Source organism: Monodon monoceros, unplaced genomic scaffold (assembly GCF_005190385.1).
Source record: "Monodon monoceros isolate NGI ecotype Baffin Bay Population unplaced genomic scaffold, NGI_Narwhal_1 Super_Scaffold_18, whole genome shotgun sequence".
Lineage (NCBI taxonomy): Eukaryota > Metazoa > Chordata > Mammalia > Artiodactyla > Monodontidae > Monodon > Monodon monoceros.
In genome coordinates, this window is record NW_021703774.1 from 106,048,284 (window position 1) to 106,074,045 (window position 25,762).

The 25,762-nt window shown below is 37.9% G+C and overlaps 1 protein-coding gene and 1 long non-coding RNA gene across 9 annotated transcripts in view; one reads left to right on the plus strand and one right to left on the minus strand.

Moving 5' to 3' along the window:
• Positions 1 to 6,216, minus strand: part of LOC114898377 — a 28,498-nt gene extending 22,282 nt beyond the window's left edge. The window contains exon 1 of one of the 2 annotated variants that reach the window (XR_003794347.1): positions 5,857 to 6,216. This is a non-coding gene — a long non-coding RNA (uncharacterized LOC114898377). The remainder of the gene's footprint in view (positions 1 to 5,856) is intronic. The other variant, XR_003794348.1, reaches the window with a different exon arrangement.
• COL24A1 (collagen type XXIV alpha 1 chain) overlaps positions 1 to 25,762 on the plus strand; it is a 425,611-nt gene that overhangs the window by 354,729 nt on the left and 45,120 nt on the right. For all 7 annotated transcript variants that reach the window (XM_029227745.1, XM_029227744.1, XM_029227743.1 and 4 more), the window contains 2 exons: positions 5,337 to 5,390; positions 6,527 to 6,634. In XM_029227745.1, the coding sequence (XP_029083578.1) occupies positions 5,337 to 5,390; positions 6,527 to 6,634 (162 nt within the window). The remainder of the gene's footprint in view (positions 1 to 5,336; positions 5,391 to 6,526; positions 6,635 to 25,762) is intronic.

Below are 25,762 nucleotides of genomic sequence, written 5' to 3' on the forward strand. Positions count from 1 at the left end.
ACAATTTTACATATACTCTAAAGAATAAATATGAAATTCATTCGCCTTTCCTATTATGAGAACAGGAAGTCTGTTGACTTATGAGGTACTTATATTTACATAAAATAGTATGAGTAAGTTAATTTTGAAAATAGCATAGAATGCTTCTAGCTTTATTATATTTGAACTCTGGGCATTGGTGGAAGAGTGATTTTTTTTTTCCTTTTTATGATACCAACTCAATTAATCATCTACAAACACCTTAGATGACAACATACTTTCTTTGTCTTTGGCCCAATCTTTAATTTCCTACTGAACAGACCATCTCTGTGTAGGATTAATATTGAGTAATGTTTGGCTCTTAATTTAGTTACAACACTACCCAGCAATTCCAACTGCAAGATTTTTTTAAATGCACAAATTCAAAAAAATACCAATCTTCTACACTTTGTTGATCTTTATGTATTTTAAACCTCCATTGCAAGTCTGTCGTTTCTCTAACTAGCCTACTTCCTTTTAGTTATGGTGACAATAATTGTCATAAGGAAATCTTTCCTGAATTGACATCTAAAAAACAGCAGAGACTGTTTTGTTATTTACTCTATGCTTTTTGTATTTAATAAGGAGATTTTGTCACAATTGTACCATTACAAGTAGCAAAATATACATTAAAAATAATTTTCATAGTCATAATTTTCCTTTAGTGTTATTCTGTTGGAAGCTGCTTCCTGATGCCCATCCGAGTATTAATAACATTCTAGTTTTCACAATGATAGACCCATGTATCTAGGTTTTAGAGCAGTATTTAACTGTTCTGAAATAGTCCCAACATAATGGTCACCCTAAAATGTAACTGATTTGTGATATGAGACTCTTTTTGTTTTTATTTTGTATTTGAATGTTTGGAATAAAACATGCACATACGTGTATAGCATATCTGAACCTTAAGCCATAAACTCAAGTATACAAAAAGTATAATTTTGTTTATGTTCTTTGTAATGGAACTTAACTTCTGTCCTGAGTACCCATCCTGCCTGGTGGTAGAAACCTAATTGATGGAAATCTAGTCAATTGATTGCCTTTAACTCCGTCCACTCAAATATCCTGCATTTGATTTAGAGTTTTTCCCATTTATCCTCTTTTCAAGTCTGCTGTTACATTCTGGGTGGCAATGTTAGGGAAGGGGAATAGGAAGTGAGATTGATCTTTAGCCATCATCTGTTCATACTAGCATCCACTGAAATGTACATCATCCCTTTTGGCCCCCATCTGCCATTATCCCACCATGTTGTCATCTACCTTGGCCCTCCGGACAAAAGTTCTTTGATCCCTGTTGGCTTGTACAGCTATTTTCTCAACTCAGGTGCAAGATCTCCTTAGATAAGACTCTAAGGGCCATATGCTTCTGTTCTTGGCCACATGGAAATAACATTCTACTGCTCCCCATACCATGCCGGGTGCTTGAGGGACTCAGACTTCCTCAGGTCCCCTGGCCTAGACATCTCATGCAGAAATTTCAACTCTATTGCTGCACTCAGTGCAACTTAGCGTTCATCTCAGTGAGGCCTTTAGTCTCTCTAGCCATCATCTCTGTGCCCAAATCCCCACACTTATCTGCAGATATTATTGTTTTGTTTTGTTTAGTTTATTAAGTTTTATTCAAATATAGTTGCTTTAAAATGTTGTGTTAGTTTCTTGCTGTACCACAAAGTGAATCAGGCATACGTATAAATATATCCACTCTTTTTTAGACTCACTTCCCATTTAGGTCACCACAGAGCATTGAGTAGAGTTCCCTGTGCTATACAGTAGGTTCTCATTAGTTATCTATTTTATACATAATAGTGTATATAAGTCAGTCCCAACCTCCCAATTCATCCCAACCCCCCTCCTTCCGCCCTTGGTAACCGTAAGTTTGTTCTCTACATCTGTGACTCTATTTCTGCTTTGCAGATAAGCTCATCTCTACCATTTTTCTAGACTCCACATATAAGCAATATTATATGATACTTGTTTTTCTCTTTCTGACTTACTTCACTCTGTATGACAGTCTCTAGGTCCATCCATGTCTCTGCAGATGTCACTATTTTGTTCCTTTTTATGGCGGAGTAATATTCCATTGTATATATGTACCGTTTCTTCTTTATACATTCCTCTGTCGATGGACATTTAGGTTGCTACCATGTCCTGGCTATTGTAACTAGTGCTGCAATGAACATCATGGTGCATGCATCCTTTCGAATTACGGTTTTCTCCAGATATATGCCTAGGAGTGGGATTGCTGGGTCATATGGTAGCTCTATTTTTAGTTTTTTAAGGAACCTCCAAACTGTTCTCCATAGTGGCTGTACCAATTTACATTCCCACCAACAGTGTAGGAGCGTTCCCTTTTTTCCACACCCTCTCCAGCATTTATTGTTTGTAGAATTTTTGATGATGGCCATTCTGACTAGTATGAGGTTATACCTCATTGTAGTTTTGGTTTGCATTTCTCTAATAATTAGTGATGTTGAGCATCTTTTCATGTGTTCGTTAGCCATTTGTATGTCTTCTTTGGAGGAATGTCTGTTTAGGCCTTCCACCCATTTTTTGATTGGGTGGGTTGTTTTTTTAATATTGAGCTGTATGAGCTGCTTATATATTTCGGAGATTAATCCCTTGTCAGTTGCTTTGTTTGCAAATATTTTCTCCCATTCTGAGGGTTGTCTTTTCATTTTATTTATGGTTTCCTTTGCTGTACAAAAGGTTTTAAGTTTAATTAGGTCCCATTTGTTTATTTTTGTTTTCTTTTTCATTACTTTAGGCAGTGGATTGAAAAAGATCTTGCTGTGATTTATGTCACAGTGTTCTGTCTATATTTTCCTCTAAGAGTTTTATAGTATCTGGCCTTACATTTAGGTCTTTAATCCATTTTGGGTTTATTTTGTATATGGTGTTAGGGAGTGTTCTAATTTCATTCTTTTACATGTGGCTGTCCAATTTTCTCAGCACCACTTATTGAACAGACTGTCTTTTCTCCATTGTATATTCTTGCCTCCTTTGTCATAGATTAGGTAGCCATAGGTGCTTGGGTTTATCTCTGGACTTTCTATCCTGTTCCATTGATCTATATTTCTGTTTTTATGCCAGTACCATACTGTTTTGATTACTGTAGCTTTGTAGTATAGTCCGAAGTCAGGGAGTCTGATTCCTCCAGCTCTGTTCTTCTTTCTCAAGATGGCTTTCATTATTCGGGGTCTTTTGTGTTTCCATACAAAGTGTAAAATTTTTTGTTCTGCTTCTGTGAAAAATGCCATTGGTAATTTGATAGGGATTGCATTGAATCTGTAGATTATTTTGGGTGTATAGTCATTTTCCCAGTATTGATTCTTGCAATCCAAGAACATGGTATATCTCTCCATCTGTTTGTGTCATCTTTGATTTTTTTCATCAGTATCATATACTTTTCTCAGTACAGGTCTTTTGCCTCCTTAGGTAGGTTTATCCCTAGGTATTTTATTCTTTTTGATGTGATGGTAAATGGGATTATTTCCTTAGTCTCTCTTTCTGATCTTTCATTGTTAGTGTATAGGAATGCAAGAGATTTCTGTGTATTAATTTTGTATCCTCTGCAGGTATTACTGTTTCTACCCACCCCAGGACTTGACGGCAGATTGGTGTCAAGGTCTCTTCTCATAGATACCCATCAGTGTCTTAACAGTTTTCCTTCTCTTTTTACCTTTATCCAACTTGAAGATTTTTTATATCCCCTTAGGTAGGAAAAACTTTCTCTTACATTATTATAATTCTTCTAAATATGTTCTTTATGATATAAATTTTATGACTTGAATCCTTTATTACCTTGTTTTTTTATGTGCAATGATAGACTTTTAATATTTAAAAATCAGGCTTTTGTATTTAAAAATATATTCTTTTCAAACTATTCCCCCACCATGCGTTTCAGAGGACTGTTTTGAAATTCTTAAGCTAAAAAAGTCTATTTTGAAAATCAAAAGTTTAGAACAAATCTATTGCTTTACATAAAAAGAAATACTGTGAAGGAAAACACACGCCAGTTAACATATTTGAATATTATCACAATTCATGTACTGTTTAATTAGTGCTATTCAAGACAACTGAAATCAGAATTGTTTTCAATATTTAAAACAGTCTTTATTTGTCTATTTTACTTCTTTATTGTATTCTAAAAGATACATCTATTATAGGAATCATATGTTCCAGAAATTGTATTTACTTCAACTAAACCCAGTTCACCAACTATCCCCTTTTCTGGTTTCCTTACCCTTAGGAAGAATTTACATTAGTGACTTTTTAAAGCAAGTAAAAGAGCTTTTGAACTTGGAGGTAGAACCCTTGATGCATATAGCTCCCTATCATCGAATTCTAACAAAATTGGATGTTTATCTCTTACAGAAAATGCCCTTTTTCTCTCTGATTATATACGCTATTTCTTCTTAAAACATTTAAGCTCATTTTCAGAAGATGTAACATCTTCTGAAATTGTTTATTTTGTCATTGTTGTCAAATTGAATCTTTAGTACAACTGTGTTCAGATTTGAATAACTTAACATCTCATTTTGGTGGAATTATCCTGTTTCTGAGAACTTTTGATGATTTCTGAGAAATGTTTCTGGTAATGGCAATATGCTTCTTTTTCTTATTCGTGAACTCTTTAACACCTTTTTCTTCTTAAAATAATTTTAGGATATCATCAGAATAATGGCATGATTTGCAAGGGCAAATTTCTAACTATCCTGGTAGACCGTTACTGCTGAATCAATTATGATTTAAAATATCTCACACATGGAAAAACAAGCAATTATGTGGGAAATAAAGATCTTTTCTTTGATTTACACGTATGTTCTTCTCTGTGCTTCCAGGTAAGCACATTTTAGGTTATTGATTTACGTCCCTCACTACACTGTAAGTGCCTTGTGAACAAGAGCTTTGATTTTGCATCTCCAGCACATAACAGAATTCCTGATACCTAATAGTCAAGAAATGTTTACTGAATTAATTAAATAAGTACTTAACCACTTTCAGTAGGGAGACAAAGGCCTTGCCTGAAGTGGGGACTTTTATTTAAATAATCTATTCAGTTCCTTTTTAGAACTATAATTTAAATTCTTAAATCATAGAATTTGGAGCCAGGTAGAAATTCATAGATTATATAGTCAAATTCTTTCATTTACAGATGAAGAAAATGACTCTCAGGAAAGTGAAATGGCAATCCCAATGATAAACAGCTAGTTAGTGGCAGGACTTGCTGTAGCCTTCAGGTCTCAGAGTTCTTTTCTATGCCTTCAGTTTAATTAAATTTATAGCAATGAGTTGACAACTGTGCTTCACATTTTTAGGGTCCTAAGGGGAAAAAAAGAGCTCCTGGCCCTTCTGGGAAACCTGGGATTCCTGTAAGTAACAGGCCTTTTTCATCTTTATTGTTTTTCTAAATAGAACTTTAGCAAGCAGAAAAGTTTGGGGCCAATTATGACGTGTTGGATAAATCAGATTGTCTTCAAAAAAATGTTTAAACCCATGCCGGAACACAGAGGGAACAAAATATGACTACTAGTTCAAAACCAAGCTTGGTGTTGAAAAAGAAGTCACTGCAACTGAAGGTTGTTATTTTCCAGTGCAGGGAGATCTCTCTGTGGATTCGTGCTACTATTCTTTGATGGTGAACCACTAAACAACAGGCAACTTGCAGTCATGACTAAATGAATGGTGACAGAGGTCAGAGATTTTCAAGCATAACTGAAAAGACATGAGCTGGATTTTAATTGAAGAACTCGGCCTCTCATTTTCCTGGGAAATAGAACAGAAAGTCTTAGAAAAAAGCTTTAAATCTTTTCATCACAGAACAAAGATTAATTTTACCTTAGCCATCCGTTTCCTCTTTGGCCAAGCAAATATGTGTAGACTAGCTTATTAGCAAAGACTTCCTGCTGGTCTCCCCTAGCCAACAGCCTGCTTTGGGTGGCCTGTGTTGTGTTGGTTCAAAACAAGTAAAGAAAAGTGAACATAAATTATGAGCACATTGAGATCAGAGATTCCCTACAGATTAAATCCAGTTGCCCAAGAGTACAAACAAAATGTTCAGACCTTTCCTCAGTCATATAACTATCTAATTCAAAGTGGCAACTAAAAGAGCCGTAATTTATTTCTTGGGAAAATAATACAATACAGAGTTTTAGAGATGGTGAATGTCAGCCTATATCCTAAACTGACAGGTGCACATAGCTGATCTTTTCTCCACAGCTGGATAGAGCATGGGCTGGTACAATGAGAAATACCAGGAAATTACAGTAAAGTGGAAAAGGTTACACAATAAATTGCTGATTAGCTTGGCATTTCAGTTTAGGGAACAGTTACCTGATCTGTTGTATCCAAATAGTAAATTATTAAGGAATCCAGGAAACAGGAAAAATTTTCCTGGGACAGGGTTTTAAGAATGTAACCTCCCACCCCCCAATAAGTATAAAAGTGTTTGTCATTTAAACATCTGTACAGCATCTCTCTATAATCCAAGTAATTTTTAATTACCAAGGGACTTCCAGGCCTACCTGGGCCAAAAGGCATGCAAGGATACCCTGGAGCAGAAGGCATTTCAGGAAACCCTGGTAAAGTTGGGCTACCAGGAAAACAGGGACTTCCTGTGAGTAGATTGAATATTCTTTGCTCTTTATTTCTTATGCATAAGTATCTCTTTACTAAAACCATAGATACTTTGGCTGTCTTTCTTAACTTTGACATTGGTTCATATTGTGTTTATGATTTACAGGGAATGTCAGTGAGTACATGTTTGATGTTTTATAATTAATAACCCATATTATTAATAATTTATATTATTTTTACACATATAAAAGCTGGTACATAGGAACAATAAAGAAGTAAAATTTTAAGGGGGCTTCCCTGGTGGCGCAGTGGTGGAGAGTCTGCCTGCCGATGCAGGGGACACGGGTTCATGCCCTGGTCCGGGAAGATCCCACATGCCACAGAGTGGCTGGGCCTGTGAGCCATGGCCGCTGAGCCTGCGCGTCCGGAGCCTGTGCTCTGCAACGGGAGAGGCCACAACAGTGAGAGGCCCGCGTACCGCAAAAAAAAAAAAAAAAAAAAAAAGACAAAAAAAAAAACTTTAAGGGCTACACAACCTGTGTTTTGAGTTCATCAAATGTCTTAAGCCACCTTTGGAACATTTCAGGCTTGGCAATAACTCAAGGTAAGTTCTGCCCAAATCATTTTCCCTTTACTTTTATAGCCTCACTATTTTACAGAAATTGTGTGAACATTTTCTCTGTGTTCATCTAGTGGTGATGCAATGCGCAGTGATGTAGATTATTATTTTTATGCAGATTTCTATATTATTTATTTGATCAGAAATTTTAAAATGACATTTTTGTCTTCATTTAGCCATTTTCCCTCTTTCCTTCCTAAGTTCATCATAATCCAGATATTTTTTGTTATCTCATGTTGTGTTTCCATTTGAAATACAAGAATAATTAATCGCGTATTTCAGTAATCCAGTAAAATTTATCCTTTTACATTTCCACTATTTTTGGATATGATTATCTATTGACCTGTTTTTCTTTTCTTAAATGAATCAATCCTAGTTGTTTACCCACATGTAGCATGGGACTGTAGCAAAGCTCCAGCCCAAATTAATATTATTCTTTCACTATGATGAATTATCTCATTTGTTTAAAAATAAGTATCAAATTATGACCCAGCCAATTTAATTATTTCAGAAATAAGTATCTGGCCATATTCTATTTGGAAAGGTGAATATTTTTAAGGAGGCTTAGTATGGTTTCTATTTGCTTTGGGGACAGTATATCTGAACATCAGAGCATCAGGGTGTAAGCCCTAGAGAAATTTGACAGCCAGGCTGATATTTTGATTAAAATATATGTTTTCGAAACTTCTGCCATTAACATCAGCCTGGTTAAAAGAGGACTTCCATTTGAGATCCCAGTCTTAAAGGGAGCTCACGCCCTGAACCTTCACGTATGATGCTGCACTCTAGGCTCACCATATAAGAGTCTTAAAATGAGGTTGTGGAGTTTTAAAAATACAACAGTAAAACACTTTGAATTGGTCTGAGAGTCTGTACTTAAGTTTTACTGGGAAATGTTAGAGTGAATCTTACTGCTTTGAATAAGATTTTGAGAGCTGAAACAAGGAAAACCACATTTCAAAATATGTCATATTTCTTGCTGTGAACACAGGTTTAGTCATGGAGGTGGTATGTATGTGGATGTGTCCAGTAGTCGATAAGGCTAGAAACTGAATTGTAAATACTAATAACAGCAAATAGATTTGTTTAATTACTGGGAAGAGGGATTCATTTGTTTTCTGACTAAAATAATACTAATCCAGGTACTTATTCCAGATATGGATAATACAAATCAGGATCCTATATATATACATGTTTAATAAGAATTTCAGACATTTAGCATATAAGATATTCATCAGACACTAGTGACAGGTCAAAGTCATCCACGTTTTTTACACCAAGTCACTTAATACTTCATTGTGGCAAACAACTTCTTTCTGGCAGTATGTGACACCTGAAGGTCTTCCTGGAAAGGACTGAAAATTGGAAAATAAAAGGAAAACATTGATTCAGACTACAAAAATATGAACCATTTTCTCTTGCATAAAAACAGCAATGTGGCAAGTGATTGTTATCTGCTGCTAGTTTCCAGAAAGAAAGCAGACATTTTCTAACAACTCTACATCCTTCTTTAATGGGGTAATACTTAAAGGACAGTAATATAATGGCTAAGAGAAAGCCAATACAGAAAATGGTAGATACAAATAAGATACTGATTTCATTTTAATTCTGTCTAAGTTGCATTCTAGAATCTGCCACACGGTTTTGATTGGCTGTGTGGGTGGAGGCTCATGCATAAAACCAAATCACTGGTTCCACATAGAATAAAAAAGAATGAAGAGGACTTAAAGCCAGATGCTGAAGCCATTTGCACACTCAGGGCTATTCCAAGACCCAGTTAGAACTCTAGGGTATATCAACAGGGCTCTTTGGTTGCAAACAACCAAACATGGCTATATGGGTTGCCTATGTATACAGATTGCCCCAAGTTCTGCCCACTGGGAAGAGTCTCCTTCACTGATATCTTTCAGGCTTAAATGCAGCAGCAATCCACTTCTAGCAGATGTTGACATTCCATGCAGATCTATCCATAAATCAGGCCTGAACTTTTTTCTACCCTACTAACTGGTAAGGGGAATTCTCTACGAAGGCTGAAGGAGCAGTGGTAAAGCAGTAGAACAAGTATCATGGAAGTCTCAGTTGCTTGCTTGCATATTTTGTTTGTGATTTCTGGACCTGTTAGGACCCAGTCTCGATATACACCATTTCCATTTAGGAGTGAACGCTGTTGTGCCCAGCCAATTTTATGATTTAGCGGATCAAATATCACTCAGATCATAATGGTCAGTTCAGGACACATAGTCATTTGATGTCTCAGGGTCGGTTATTCAGCTTCAACCAGAGCAAGCCCAGAACTGCTTTCCAAATGGGAAATTACATTTGACAAAGAAGGCATTGCTTATGTCCAAAACCTCATGGGTATAAGCTGTGATTCTCTTGTGGAGGTTATCAAAGTGTCCATATAGCATCTCTACCAGCCACAGACCCTTTTGATATTATTGGCTCTGCTCAGTCATAGCAAGGTAGCTTACACAGCATCCTGAATCTGCCGCCGAGCATTTTCGTCGGGGGCCACCCAAAACTAGCAAGCTGGCAAAGAACTGGAATTTCTCCAGAGAAGATACACGAGTGACCAATAATCACATGGAAAGGTGCCCAGCATCACTAATCATTAGGAAAATGCAAATCAAAAACACAATTAGATACCACTTTTACAACCGCTAGGGTGGCTATTATCCAAAAAAATAAAAAATTGAAAGAGAGACAGAAAATTACAAGTGTTGGTAAATGTGTGAAGAAACTGGCACCCTGTGTATTGCTAATGGGAATGTAAGATGATGCAGCCGCTGTGGAAAACAGTATGACAGGTCTTGAAAAATTAAATACAGAATTACCGTATGATCCAGCAACTCGCCTCCTGGGTGTATATCCAAAAGAAATGAAAGCAGAAACTTGAACAAAAATTTTCCAAATGTTCATAACAACATCATTCACAGTAACCAGTAGGTGGAAACAACCCACATGGCTGTCAGCAGTGAAACAGATAAACCAAATGTGGTATATACATACAGTGGAATATTATTCAGTCTTAAAAAGGAAGGAAATTCTGACACACGTTACCACATGGATAAACCTTGGAGACATGCTAAGTGAACTAAGCCAGACACAAAAGTACAAATAGTATATGATTCCACTTATAATGAGGTACCTAGAGTGGTCAAATGCATAGACAGAAAATAGAATGGAGGTTGCCAGAGACTGGGAGGAGGAGGATTTGGAGAAGTTATTGTTTAATGGGTACAGAGTTTCAGTTTGGAACATAAAAATTTCTGGGGCTTCCCTGGTGGCGCAGTGGTTGAGAGTCCACCTGCCGATGCAGGGGACGCGGGTTCGTGCCCCGGTCTGGGAAGATCCCACATGCCGCGGAGCGGCTGGGCCCGTGAGCCATGGCCGCTGAGCCTGTGCGTCTGGAGTCTGTGCTCCGCAACGGGAGAGGCCACAACAGTGAGAGGCCCGCGCGCCGCAAAAAAAAAAAAATTTCTGTAGATGGATGGTGGTGATGGTGGCACAACAATGTGAATGTACTTAATGCCACTGAACTATACATCTAAAAATGGTTAAAATGGTAAGTTTATGTTATATATATTTGACTGCAATAAAAACCTAGCAACTTTACAGGCTACCCAGTAAGTGGGTAAATGGGTTGTAGCAGCATACCCAAAGGTGGTATAGATTGACTCCAAAGTCCAGAGAGGCTCACCAAGCATTGTGCCTCTTTTATTGTGATGAGCAATGCAAAGTGCAACAACTTGTCTCTACTTTAGAGAGGATATCCTGATATACCCCCAAACCACTACCCCTAGGAACTTCTTCCATTTAGCAGTCCCATGAACTTTTTAATCCTATCCTCTGGTGTATCTTTAGGGTGCTTGTTCTCTTCCACTCTCCAGGTCCAGTTAGCATAGTGGCCTCAGTTTAATGGACCTGCCTGATATTTTGTGAGATGTCAAGACTATAAAGATATCACTCTGGTCTATTTTATGACAGAGAGGAAAATTGAGCTGACACAGCACTGAGATAAGGCATTGAAGTGATACAGCTCTTTCTGCCTTGTGAAGGCAAGCAAACTGCCTCTGATCATCTTCACTGATAGGAATGTTGGTAGGAAGTATTTTTACTAGGTCAGTAACTGCTGTTGCTAATTGCTGTACCGTTCAGTAAAGACACCATATCAGAAACTGCAGCTGTGATTGGCATCAACACACAATTGAGTTTGTAAGTTTAAGTCTTGGAGTTATCTGGTGTGTGCACCAAACAGATGAGTAAAATGGATATGGGATATGGTAGGATCACTGCTTTTGCATCTTTCAGGTCTTTTGGCCATAGTATATACAATTTTCCACAGGGATGTGGTGGTTAATATGAACAGTTTTCTACAGGGGTGTGGTGTTACCTTAGGTATACATTGTGGGGAAGGGGGCAGGAAGAGATAGTTGCAGGGGCTTCCACATGTCTCTTCCCTTCCTACCACAGTAGCATTTATTTTATAAGTGAGGGATTGTTACTATTCTCTGAGATTGGAGAAAATACAAAAACAAAAACTGGGCTCACAGTCCTACTGGACCCACTTGGGAAAAAAAATTGAGCCAAATCTGCATTTATCACTATTTATCCCTTGGCCTTCATAAACTTACACTCTGACCAGAGTGCCGTGATGATATTTTGGATTTCCAGGGTTTATTATCGGTTCAAATCCAATATCTAACAGCCCCCAGAAAGGCTGAGAGTTTCTGTTTCCCCAGTGTTCAGTCACCTGGTAAATGACCACATGTCCCTCTGCAGAAGGCTTAGGGCAGAAGTCACTGTGTACACCTATGACCACATTGCAGGGTTCTTCCTCAAAGAGAACCTGCCACCCCCTCAGTCAAGGGATTCTGATGTAGGAACTGGCTTGAGTCTGGGAACTGAGCAAGAGGCCATGAATCCCAAGTACAGTGACTTTAATTAGGATTATACCCATCAGACCTAGAATTTTTCTACCTATACATCAATATATTAGCATATGGTATATTTAATTCCTATGGATCTTTGATCAACTCACCATCAGCACAGATCTCTGCAGGTCAAAACATCTAGTCAAAACATCTTATGGCTTAGTGTGATCATTGCTTCTACCTTTTCTCTGATAGTAAAGCACTGTCACCTAGAATCTACCACTCAGAGTCCAATATTCCTATTTAAATAAGGGAACTTTATCCTTATGACATTTCTTAACACCTTGGTAAGGAGTGTTCTTTGATCCCTTTCAGGGGCCATGGTTAGAGGGTGGTTGATCAGATTGCACGTGATAAATCTGTCTCCACACTTCTATCTTCCTGAGCATTTGAACCCCTTCCTACGAAGTATTCTAGGGGAGTTATAGCGTTCACCCTCATTAACTGTAGGCCGTAGTTGAGTCAAGGCTTCAAATTGCCAATCCATCAGACTGTTAATGGTGCTCCCAGATGCTTGAGCAGGTGGCTATCTCCACAAGCGAGGAAGGCTAAGAGGGAGTTGAGCTTCACAGTTCTTAGTCTTGCCCATATCTGCTCAAATATCCCCATCCCTTGTCTTGGAGTTCTACTCTTTCTCCACCCAGTGCCCTTATTTAGCATAAGATGTCTGGTTAGTTGAAGATGTATTTGTATACACATTCTGCAAATCTTACAGTAGTTTGCGTCCTCAGCCACATCTGCCTTGGACTATAGGAGATGAAAGACTCCTTCAAGCTGCCGTGGGGATTTTCTGATTTTTCATTATGTTCTAAGTTGAGCGAGCAAGACTTTTATTTTGTCCCTTTCTCTGTATTCTCTCTAGATCACTCAAGAGACTGCCCTCTGATCACGCAGTCTTTATAGTCACTATGTTCACCATAGTGAATACATGCCAAGGCCACATGATCTTCTGACACTTTGCCCTCCAGCAGCACTTAATCTAATGTCATGGCCAGTGCTAATTTGAATAATCATGATGCCACTGCATACCACAGATTAGCAGTGTCCGTTTACCCGCAACAAGGAAGTTATCTGAGCATTCCTTGATTATGAGCAAACCAATCTCAGAATCCCATTTGTGGGGTTAGTTTCCTGACTTCACTCTTATTACCAATTACATATCACAGTCTAGCTAAAAACTGTGGGGCAACTGAGGAAGGTTTAATAAAGGGACTACTTACAAAAATGTGAGCAGGGCTAAGGAAAACCAAGAAGAGATGCTGAAGCACCCGAGGGATAGCAACAATGGCGCATCATTACAACCCATAGGCCTGAAGAGACAAAGGAAAGGGGAACAAAATTATAGAGAAAGTAGTTATTGCCATAGGAGAGAGCCATTTAGCAGGAGTTGAGACCTTCACTAGAAGGATTCAGCCAATCCACTGCAACTCAGCAAAGGGAGAGCCAGGGGAATAAGTATTTCAGTCTCCTCCTGTCTTCCAGTCCCCTAACAGTACATCCTGTTAGCCAAACTCAACCAAGTAAGAGTGATAATAGGAACAATCTGCCCTGGCAGGGAGGCCTATTTTATCACTGACATGGTTTAGAATTGCTAGTCTGTGATGGTGAAAACAAAAGCAATTTTAAAAATTATTTTAAAAATTCACTACTTTATACATATTAGTGTATATATGTCAGTCCCAATCTCCCAGTTCATCCTAATGAGAACCTGCTGTATAGCACAGGGAACTCTACTCAGTGCTCTGTGGTGACCTAAAGTGAAGGAAATCCAAAACAGAGGGGATAGGGCTTCCCTGGTGGCACAGTGGTTGAGAGTCCGCCTGCCGATGCAGGAGACACGGGTTCGTGTCCCGGTCCAGGAAGATCCCACATGCTGCGGAGCGGCTGGGCCCGTGAGCCATGGCCGCTAAGCCTGCGCGTCCGGAGCCTGTGCTCCGCAACGAGAGAGGCCACAACAGTGAGAGGCCCGCGTACCGCAAAAAATAAAAAATAAAAATAAAAAGGGGGATATATGTATACATATGGCTGATTCACTTTGCTGTACAGCAGAAACTGACACAACATTGTAAAGCAACTACACCCCAATTAAAAAAAAATAATACCACCCCCCCCCCAAAAATTCACTACCAACAATGCATACCCTTACTGCCTTCACCAAGGGGGGGCTCCCTCCCATCCACGTGCCCTTGGTATGTCACTCACCAGTAAGGGAACCTGCTGGGTCACAGATCAGGCTGGAAAAGGGCAGATCTCAAAAGGCAAACAGAAAATATCCAGGCAACACTATTTAAGTTCATCAGCAATCTGTTCCCTGTGTCAAAAAACTACACCTGGTAAACCAAATCAGCCTATTTTCCTATGGCCAGTGAGCTAAATGGTTTTTACATTTTTAATGATAGAAAAAAATAAAAAGAATATTGCATTGTGGCACACGAAAATTACATGAAATTCAAATTTCAGCATTCATAAATTTATTGGCACACAGCCACGGTCATTTGTTTACAGATAGCTGCTTTTGCACTACATGACAGAGTTGAGTAGTTGCAACAGAGACCATGGGCTAAAATATCTACTATCCAGCCTTTTTACAGAACAAGTTGGCTGATCTCTGGTCTATTTGTATTATCACATCGTTTTTATTACTATGGCTTTGTCTTATGTCCCCATATTTAGTAGGGCAAGGCCCCTTCTTTACACTTCTACCACATATATTTGAGATTAGATTTGAGTTTCTTTAAAAACAGAACATAAACTTGAATTATCACTGGGTTTGCCTTAGATTTATTTGGGGAAAATTAATATCTTAACCTTTTAATTATCTATGTGAGATAAAATATTCTTGTCATCTTATCAATATAAGATCTTATAATAGATTTTCTCCATAATAATAATGGTAAAAAGTTATATAATACTTAGTATGTGCCAGGTACCGTGATAAATGTTTTACTGTATTAACTCATTTAATCTTTACAATATTATGGATACAATTATCATCCTTATTTTATACAAAAAAAAATTGTCATTTTCATAGTCACATAGCTACAAAGGCAGTCTAACTCCATATTCTTTGTTCTTATCAATATGCAATATGGCCCCTCAATAAAGGCCTTATGTATTCTTATTTTTTATTTTATTTTCTAGTTACTTATTACTTAAATATTACTGATTTAGATTACATTCTACACAACTGGATTTTTTTATTTCTAATAATTTGCTATTGTGATCCTATTGGATTTTTAGGTAGGTAATATCTTCAAACAATGGCAGCTTTAACTCTTTTCTTAAACTCATTTTTTTTTCTTTCCACATAGGTGGATAGGGACCCTCAATACTATCTTAAACAGTAGCAGTAATAGCAGACCTCCTTCTACTGCTTGAAATCTTAGAGAGAATGCATCTAAAATCCCTCTATTAAGAATATTTTGCCATGTTAATTCTGTATTTTCCTTGTCCTATACTGTCTTTGGGGGTTTTTGTTTCTTTTTTCTTATTTTCTGATTTCCATTGGATAGATTGAATTCTCTTCTGCAGGTTTAAAAGTTACCTATTCTCTTTCAGTTGATGTTCTTGTGGCAGCTGCCCCAAATTTAAGAACCAAATATGTCCTTGTTTAACTCTAGTGATTTGTTTAATAAATCAGTAACTGTATCTTCCCTCTAACAAAACAAGTACTTGTGTTTGTTCTCATGTCCTTTTGTTTCTATAAACCACTCTTTCCCTTCATCATTTTTTGATATTACCTTGAATCTTGACTTATAATTCTCATGCATTTACATTCTCTTTTTTTTAACTTATTCTGATTTTTTAAAAAATTTTTATTGGTGGGGCTTCCCTGGTGGCACCGTGGTTGAGAGTCCGCCTGCCGATGCAGGGGACACGGGTTCGTGACCCGGTCCGGGAGGATCCCACATGCCGTGGAGCGGCTGGGCCCGTGAGCCATGGCCGCTGAGCCTGCGCGCCCGGAGCCTGTGCTCCACAATGGGAGAGGCCACAACAGTGAGAGGCCCGCATACCGCAAAAAAAAAAAAAAAATTTTATTGGAGTATAATTGATTTACAATGTTGTGTTAGTTTCAGGTGTACAGGAAAGTGAATCATTTATACATATACATATATCCACTCTTTTTTAGATTCTTTTCCCATATAGGCTGTTACAAGTATTAAGTAGAGTTCCCTATGCTATACAATAGGTCCTTATTAGTTATTTGTTTTATATATAGTAATGTGTGTATGTCAGTCCCCATCTCCCAATGTATCCCTCCCCCCTTTCCCACTGGTAACCATAAGTTTGTCTTCTACATGTGTAACTCTGTTTCTGTTTTGTAGATAAGTTCATTTGTACCCTTTTTTTAGATTCCACATATAAGCGATATCATATGGTATTTGTCTTTCTCTGTCTGACTTACTTCACTCAGTATTACAATCTCTCGGTCCATTCATGTTGCTGCAAATGGCAGTATTTCGTTCTTTTTTATGGCTGAGTAATATTCCATTGTATATATGTACCACATCTTCTTTATCCATTCATCTGTTGCTGCACATTTAGGTTGTTTCCATGTCCTGGCTATTGTAAATAGTGCTGCAGTGAACGTTGGGGTGCATGTATCTTTTTGAATTATGGTTTTCTCCAGATATATGTCCTGGAGTGGGATTGCTGGATCATATGGTAGTTCTATTTTTAGTTTTTTAAGGAACCTCCAAACTGTTCTCCATAGTGGCTGTACCAATTTACATTCCCACCAACAGTGTAGGAAGGTTCCATTTTCTCCACACCCTCTCCAGCATCTGTTGTTTGTAGATTTTTTGATGATGGCCATTCTGACCTACTTTCTCTTTTTATTTCCTTTGTTTCTTTTTTTAACATAGTAGTAAACTTAATTAAGCTATTTAGTCACTATTACTTTCAGTATTCCTTATAGAACCTCCTGAATTTGTTTTTATTATTATTTGAGTACTTCCTCCAAAAAGTATTTTCAATGTAGGTGTTTGTGAGATAAACCTTCCGAGGCCTCATATGCCAACAGATATCTTTATTATCCTCTTACATTTATATGATACATTCAGCACTGTACTGGAGCTTCTACTAATGGTTCTAGTCAGTAAAAGAAAAAGAAATAAAAGCCACCCAGATTGGAATGGAAGAAATAAAACTGTCTTTATTCACAGACAACACGATCATCTATGTAGAAAATCCTTCAGAATCTACCAAAAAAACCCCACTAATAATTGAATTTAGCAAGATTGCAGGATACAATATCAATATACAAAAATGAATTGTAGGGGCTTCCCTGGTGGCAGTGGTTGAGAGTCTGCTTGCCGATGCAGGGGACACGGGTTCATGCCCCGGTCTGGGAAGATCCCACATGCCGCGGAGCGGCTGGGCTCATGAGCCATGGCTGTTGAGCCTGCGCGTCCGGAGCCTGTGTTCCACAGCGGGAGAGGCCACAACAGTGAGAGGCCCACGTACCGCAAAAAAAAAAAAGAATTGTATTTCTCTATACTCAATGAACACTCAGAAATTGACATTTAAAAAGCAGTACTTACTGTAGTATCAAAATGGGATAAACTGACCCCCCCCAAAAATGTGCAAACTTGATACTGAAAACTGTAGAACATTGCTGACAGAAATTAAAGAAGACCCAAATGCTAAATGGTGTATACACTATGTTCATGGATCAGAAGACTCAATACAAATAGCAACATAGAGAAGGGGCAGTGAATGGACATAGGGAGCAAATGAAGAAAAACACACACAAATATTAGATAAACAGTGGAAAGAAGGTCCAGAACCAAGTGGTGAGGAATTCTAACATTTAGAAGTCAGGTAAAGAAGGAAGAGGAGATGACAAAGGAGTCTGAGACGGAGTCGCCATAATAGATAGGAGAAAAAGAATGTAATGTCATGGGAGCTTAAGAATATATCAAGGAGAAGGTCATCGACTGTGTCTAATCATCATGAGAGAGTTTGTTGGACATGTGTTTTATTCTGTTTTTGGTTTTGTTTTTTGGCTACTCAGCATCTTGACCCCATTTTTATGTTCAAAAATTTTTATGTTTCCTTTCTTTTTTGAGTCTTGATGGCAAGCCACCTTCTACTACTGAAGTCAAAAAGTCTAGACTCTTACCTTCCACTCCCTCTTTGAAACAAGAATGTAGGCCTATGACCCAGGCCTAAGAAATCAGTTATATTCACCCACGCCTTCCACTGCAGAGTTAGTAAGACAGAAGCAGCGATAATGGAGATTCCGTTCTGGTGGCAGTTGCAGTAACTTTCAGTGGCACTCAGTGTCCAAGGATGACTGCAGTCAATGTCCAGCAGCTGGTCTGGTGCTCACTACAGTATATAAATTCTGGCTGCCTAGTCTTCTTTTAATTCTACCCATTTTCCAAACCTGGTTTTCTAGATTTATCTGTGATTATATGAGCTACTCAATATCTTTTCAGTAAATTTTTTGCTTAATTGGTTTCTGATGTTTGCAAATAAGGACCGCCCCCCCACCTAATACAGAAATCTAACAAGATAAAATTATCATCATTGTATTTTAGTATATGGAGGTCATTGGTAACTTTAGCAAGTGAGTATTTGATTTGATTAGTGGGGTCAGAAACAGGATTGGAGTGCTTGAGGAGTGAGAGGGTATGAGGATATCAAGATATGCAGACAATCGAATGGAGAAAGTTGGCTCTGAAGGAGAAGGTAGGGCAATAGCTGGAGAAGAAACTGAGGCTAAGGTAGAAAGTTATTTTTAAATGAGCAAGCCTTAACCATATTTAAATGCTAGAGGGACTTAGTAGAGATGGAGAGACTGAAGACTTAAAATCAAGGGAAAAAAGAATCTGAGTATGAATTGGTCAGATAACAAAACATGCATATTCTAACTCCACTTGGTAAGTTATTCTACTTCTAATTGGAGGTCATTAAAAAAAAACAGATTCTGAGCCACATATCCCTTTATATATGACTAGTATAAAAAGCTCATTGAATTCTGTGGTGAAAAAATTGAAATGAATTACAATAATGTTGAATACTGCTGCAGTATACCTCACAGGGCCATGAAGTTGAGTGGCATCTGGTATTTCCATTAGTAAGCAATTAGGTATCAGATCGTAACTCATTGTCTCCTACTTTTTAGCATTTTCAAAGAATGTTAGAAAAGATTTACATGCATACTTAGAAATCAGGATGTCATAAGTATTGAAGCATTTTGTAACCATTGAAATAAAAACAAAATAACTTTCCCTTGAAGAATCCCCTTTCAACCCCAAGGTTTACACATGATATTGGTATTTATGAATACGGAAATACTTTCCACAAATGTTTCTGCTCCCTGTAGAATATCTGATATGAAATTAGTTATAATGCTTTATAAGGGACAAGTCTGTTCAGTGAAATTAGGTACAGTGGCTAAACTGGTCATTAGGAAAAGTGATTTCTAAGATAATTATTTCTGAAACCTACTATGGTAATAGAAAAACTGCTTAAGAGAAAGTAATACTAGCAAATTCCCTGGAATATTTTCAACAAGGATAAGGACATCTTTCCATTGGTCTTTTTTTTTGTTGTTGTTGTTTTTTCTTTTTTTCAAATCATGGCACCATGGTGCTTTTTGGCTTACCTTTAAAGACTGCTGGATTTTTCCACTGAGAAAAATATTTATTCTGGGATTTCTAGCATTATGCAACTGCCTGATTTTCCTAAACAATGTTCTTTCTTTTTTTTGATGTGGCCAAAGGAGTTAAAGTATTCCTGGCACATTCACACTGCAGTTTCAGTGTTTTTTTAAAGTCATGTGACTATAACTGAAGGATAGTATTGGGGAGGCTCACAGTTGACTGTGTGAATTTCCTTCTGTATAAATGAGTGTTTTGAGACTAGGCAACTTAGCACATCTGTAGTAAATGAGTCTACCATGCTGTTTTCATTTATGAAAAAGGAAAACAACTTTTCCCTGCAAAGATCATAAATCTATTTGTCATCAAAATGAAGCCTTACCCATTTTTTTTATTTTTCACTGCTGCAACTATAAAATTGGTTATTGGAAAAAAGGGAAAGAAACAAAACTAACAGCTTGACTTAGGACAAATCAAGGCCTTTCAATCTTTTTTTTTTTTTTTTTTTTTTTTTTGCGGTACGCGGGCCTCTCACTGTTGTGGCCTCTCCCGTTGCGGAGCACAGGCTCCAGACGCGCAGGCTCAGCGGCCGTGGCTCACGGGCCCAGCCGCTCTGCGGCATGTGGGATCCTCCCGGACTGGGGCACGAACCCGCGTCCCCTGCATCGGCAGGCGGACTCTCAACCACTGCGCCACCAGGGAAGCCCAAGGCCTTTCAGTCTTGACTATGCACTTTCTCAGGTGAACACAGGCTTAAGTGTTGTCTAAAATGAGATGCTTGTCCTAAAAGAACGTTGAAATTCTTGCATTTTCCACTTGTGAATTGTGTCCAGTCTAAGAAGGAAAAACACACTTCATCAGCCCACTCATGATCCAAGCATAGAGTAGCAGGACCACTGTAGAAGCCTCTGTTAGGAACACCAGCAGCCCTGGCACCCCTCTGGGTTGTGTGTTCTCTAGTTTATGAGCTGGTCACCCTAAAGAAACTTCTGTTTCCAGGAAGATATATTTCTTAGTATTTTGGAGGAAGAAACATACCGGCATCAGCCAGATCTACATTCATCAAATCCTGTCACCTCTTGATTATTAAGGGGTTGATTATCCAGTTAGGGTTTATCCTGATTGCTACTTTCTCTCTCTTCTCCACCCTCTGCTTGTTTTGGCCCGTTTACTGCTCATTAGGAACTGTTCCAGAGCAGACAGAACTCAGCCTGTCTGACTGCTTATTAGCAACAAAATGAAAGATTCGCTAAAGGAAGTAACCTTCCTAGTTGCCGCTTCAGTGACTCTGAATCCAATAAAGTTCATACTCTTTGTGGAATATTGTTCCTTTAGGATCTGGCCTGTTTTACATTTCCAGTCTTACATTCTACCTTGCTATTCACATGTGCTGTGTATTTTAGTCTAACAGTTATTAAACAGTTATTAAATAATATGTGCCAGGACAGGGAGATCAGCTCGGTGCTTTGTGACCACCTAGAGGGGTGGGATAGGGAGGGTGAGAGGGAGACGCAAGAGGGAGGGGATATGGGGATACATGTATGCATACAGCTGAGTCACTCTGTTATACAGCAGAAACTAACACAACATTGTATAGCAATTATACTCCAATAAAGATGTTAAAACGTGCAAAAAAAATTTTTTTTAATACTATGTGCCATGCACTATTCCAGGTGCTGAATATATATGATGTTGTTTAATTCTCACCAAAACCCCATGACATAGGTATAGCTATTATCTTCAGTTTACAGAAAAGGAACCTGAGACTCACAGTAACTCGCCCAAGGTCACACAGACAACAAATAATAGAGCCAGAATTCAGAATCACACAATCTAGATTCAGAGCCTGTGTTTTAACTACTGTGCTATACTTTTTTCAAGTATGCTTAATTTCTTAGACATTGCCCCAAATTCTGTGTATTTCCCTCACTTTCATGGGTTTGTACGTGTAATTTATTCCCTCTGCTTGGAAGACTCTTCCATCTTTCCCTAGGAGGAACAACTTCTTGATCTTTCAGGACTCAATTGAACTGTTATCTCTTCCTTGGACTCTCCAGTCAAAGTTAAGCATGCCTGCTTGAACTTCTGTACACTCTGTACATTGATTCCATCAAAGCATGGCTCATATGGGTTCTAATTACTGATCTTCATGTCTTTCTCCCCCAGGCATTTGTAAACTTCTATAGAACGTGGATTCTGTTTTATTTGTCTTTATATCCCTAGCACTTAGCATAGTGTCAGTCCCATTTAGAAGAAGCTCAATAAATATTTGAAGAATAAATGTCCTTTGCATAATAACTATGACTTTGGGAACCTGAGTTTAAAATTAAGATGTGTTCGCTACTTATCTTAAGAATCATCTATAAAATTAGTACAATAATATCTAATTCATATGGTTTTTATGAGAACCAAATGAGATCTTGTATGTGAAGTGCTTAGTACGGTGCATGCACTTATTGAGTTACTATCTTTTCATAATAATTTTCATGGCTAGTCTAACATTCAGTGAACAAATATTTGTGTAGTACGTAACAGTGTTATTGAATGAAACTTGGATCCACTAGCCTGCACACAGTAAAGCCAATCTACTGACACCACGTTGTGGTGAAGGAAAGTGCAACATTTATTGTAAGGCACCATACAAGGAGTCCTGGTCAGCTAGTGCTCAAAAAGCCCAAACTCCCGGATGGGTTTCAGCAAAGCATTTTTAAAGGCGAGGTGAGGGAGGGGTGTCACGGGATATGTGATTAGCTCATTAAAAATTCTCTGGTTGATGGTGAGGTTACAGGGTGGTGTGTCAGAGGGGTTAACATTATCAATGCTTAGGCACCTGTGGGACTGGGGGCTATGTGCTCATGGTCATCAAGTAGTTAATTTCTTCCATTTAGTGGGGATTTTAGTATCTGTAAAGCAACTCAGGAAATGTGCATCAGATACTATAATCTAGATACTTGAGAGGGGAGCTAAAGCAGAGGCTATGGGGGGATGGGTCTGTCCCGGGAAGGCCCCATAGAGTCCTGCTCAGTTACAATATGAGCCCGGAGTTAGGGAAGACAGCAGTGAACAAGATGGGCAAAGAAAAGCCCTCATGGAATATACGTGCAACAGCAGGAAATTGCTGACATTTGACCGTTTTTGACGTTAAAAAAAAGTCACAATTTAATATGAATCAACCTAATAATTGGGTAGTAGTCTATAAACAAATCAAGTAATTCTAAATTGTGGAAGTGCTATGAAAGAAAGCATAATGGGAAATAGATTTTGAGATAAAGTGTAATGCGAAATAGCTTATAGATGGGATAGACTATAGCAGCCTTACTGAGGCGGCGTACACTTGAGCTAAGGACTGAAGGTAAGACTGACCCAAGTACTTAAGAATGAGGGAAGAACTTGCCATGTGAAAAACCCAAAATGAAAAGACCTGTAGGCAGGAAAAAGTTTGGCATGATAATAGGATTAGCCGAGGATCAAGCAAGATAGTATGGGTACGGATTTGTTATTTTTGAGAGAAGGATGGACACTCATTTCTTCATGGTGGTATGAATGCCTAGTCACGCTAAGAGTCAAAGAATAGATGAAATATCGTCCTTCACTCCCTGTTAGTCCCGTGATTGTAGGCTGAGGCCTGGGTAAAGGAGATTTCATAGGCTACACTTATTTTGTCCAATATTATAGTGGCGTTTGAAACTGTCCATTTTGCAAGAATGATAAACGACCAATTGTTCTATGAAAATGAGTAACTAATTTCTGTGAGGTATTACAATGTTGAAATGCCTGTATCCATTGAAACTGAACAAGAGTTAGTTGTGTATGCTCTTGGGAATGGACTTGAGTCAAGCAGACCTACCTTCACTACCTTAAGACTTGCCGCAATTCAATCCCACTCCAAGTTCCATAGGCATTAACATGTTTAGCGATTCAAAGCTAAAGTTACCTCCTAACTTTGGTATACAGCTCATTCATAAATCTTATTTCTAACATTTTGGCCACATTATTTATGATTGCCCCTACAGGAAAATGTTATGAATGCTACAGTATTTATTATAGTGTAGCCTTGCGTATAATCACCTAATAATTACTACCCCACATATTTTTAAATAGCCAATTCTTTCCTAGGAGGGATATATTTAGTAAGCCAAATAAAATGAGAAATTCCTACTTAAACAGAAGTGTTTTTAGTTGCTTGGAGTAAAGGAAGCAAAGTATTACTTTTATAATCCACTGGTTTGCTGGCTTTAAAAATACTGTACTTACGTTGCCTCATATTATGCCAAAAAAAATTAGGTCGTCGCATTTATTTTTTATACTACAGAAAGTAAATTAGTTTTAATTACTATTTTCTCATACAGCAAGTAACTATATAAACATAAGCTATGAGCACAGAGGAGGGTGCTTGGCTGTAGGGAAAGGAAAAAACTGTTTTCCTAGTAATTTTATTTTAGATTAAAACATCAACTAATTTGAGTTCAGTGTAGTTTTAAATTTATCAATCTACTATTGAAAAATCAGTGAAATTCACATTAAAAAATTTCATTTTACTCAAGACTTTAAAGATAGTATTCCTTTGCTAATCCTCTTTAAAATGTGGATTTCTATCGTTGCCTTTATTTAGCACATTCTATTTCTTCATATATTTGTTTTAATTCTAATGAGAATAAGACAGCTACACCAAGGGGCCGGGGGAATAACAAACAGCATAACGTTCTCTTTGGTATGTTTCACTATTAAATGCAAACCAGTCATCATTGTTCCAAAATTTGTCTCTGTGTCTGTCCTCTAATATGTGTAGTTAGCCCCATTTTCCTTACCAGATCTTTCCATTTAGTTCCAGGATGAAGGCAGACTTAAAACTATTCCTTCCTTTCTGCACGGGGAAGTCAAAGTGGAAAGCAACTTCCTTTTCTTTCCTTAACTGACATCAGAGTAAATAAAACAACACAACCATATTGCCATTACAGTTTCTTATACATAGAAGACACGCAATAAAAAGTAAGCAATAAAAAGTAACTCTTGTCGTTGTGGTTGACATTATTGTCATTACTGATCCAAGTACTTGTTTCCTTAGAAACCCAAGGCTTAAGCAGCCATCAGCTTCAGTCCTGTAAAAACTGACACTTTCTTACAGAGTCAAAACCAATTTCAGCAGGGAGACTGCCTTCTATCTGAGGATAATGGAAGTTTTTGGCCATGAGACATCATGTACTCTTATCATTTTACTAACTTTTTTAAGACTCAGGTAAACTATTGATTGGTCTCAGCATCTCTGAACAAATTAATGGTAATTCTGATTTTATTTACTTTTTAAAATTTGCTCGCAGTGACTTACGCTTTGCTGATTGGTTTTAGACAAATCATTTAGAAAACACTGGAAAGAATTCCTAGGGATTAGCATCTGTTTCTCTTGAAAGCAGAATTACTCATCCATCTGTATATTCATAAGAAATGTTTGTTCTCTACTTGTATGAAACATTGCTTGGAACTTTGTACAGAACACTCTGCTACTTTCCTCAAATTTCTCTCTAAGAAACCAATGTGAACAGTAAATGATTTGGAACATATTTATCGTGCTGTGTTACAATGTCTGATAGCGCTGCAAGTAAAATGAAGTTTCTCGTGTACAGTTAACCCTAAGGACTAGTCATATGGTCTTTATTATTCTCACTAAAAATACCTATTGACCTCAGGAATGTTCAGCAGTCTTTGCATGTCCATTGTTCATGTATCACCCAAAAGATACCTTTTTTTTTCTGTTGGAGAATAAAGATTTTTAAAAATACCTAAACTTACAAGTAAAGTGAGGTAAAGTGGTACTATTTTAGAACTCCGGAATGCTGAGGTGTCCTGAAGTCATCTAGGGTGATCTTTCACGTGATACAGCTCCTCTCCAACTGGGATCACTAGTTGTCTAATACAGCCAGACACAGGATACGCTCAGTCTTGAAAGACAACCCATTGTTATTTTTTTAAATTCTGTACTCATTCGTATTTTATAACCTTTCACCTAG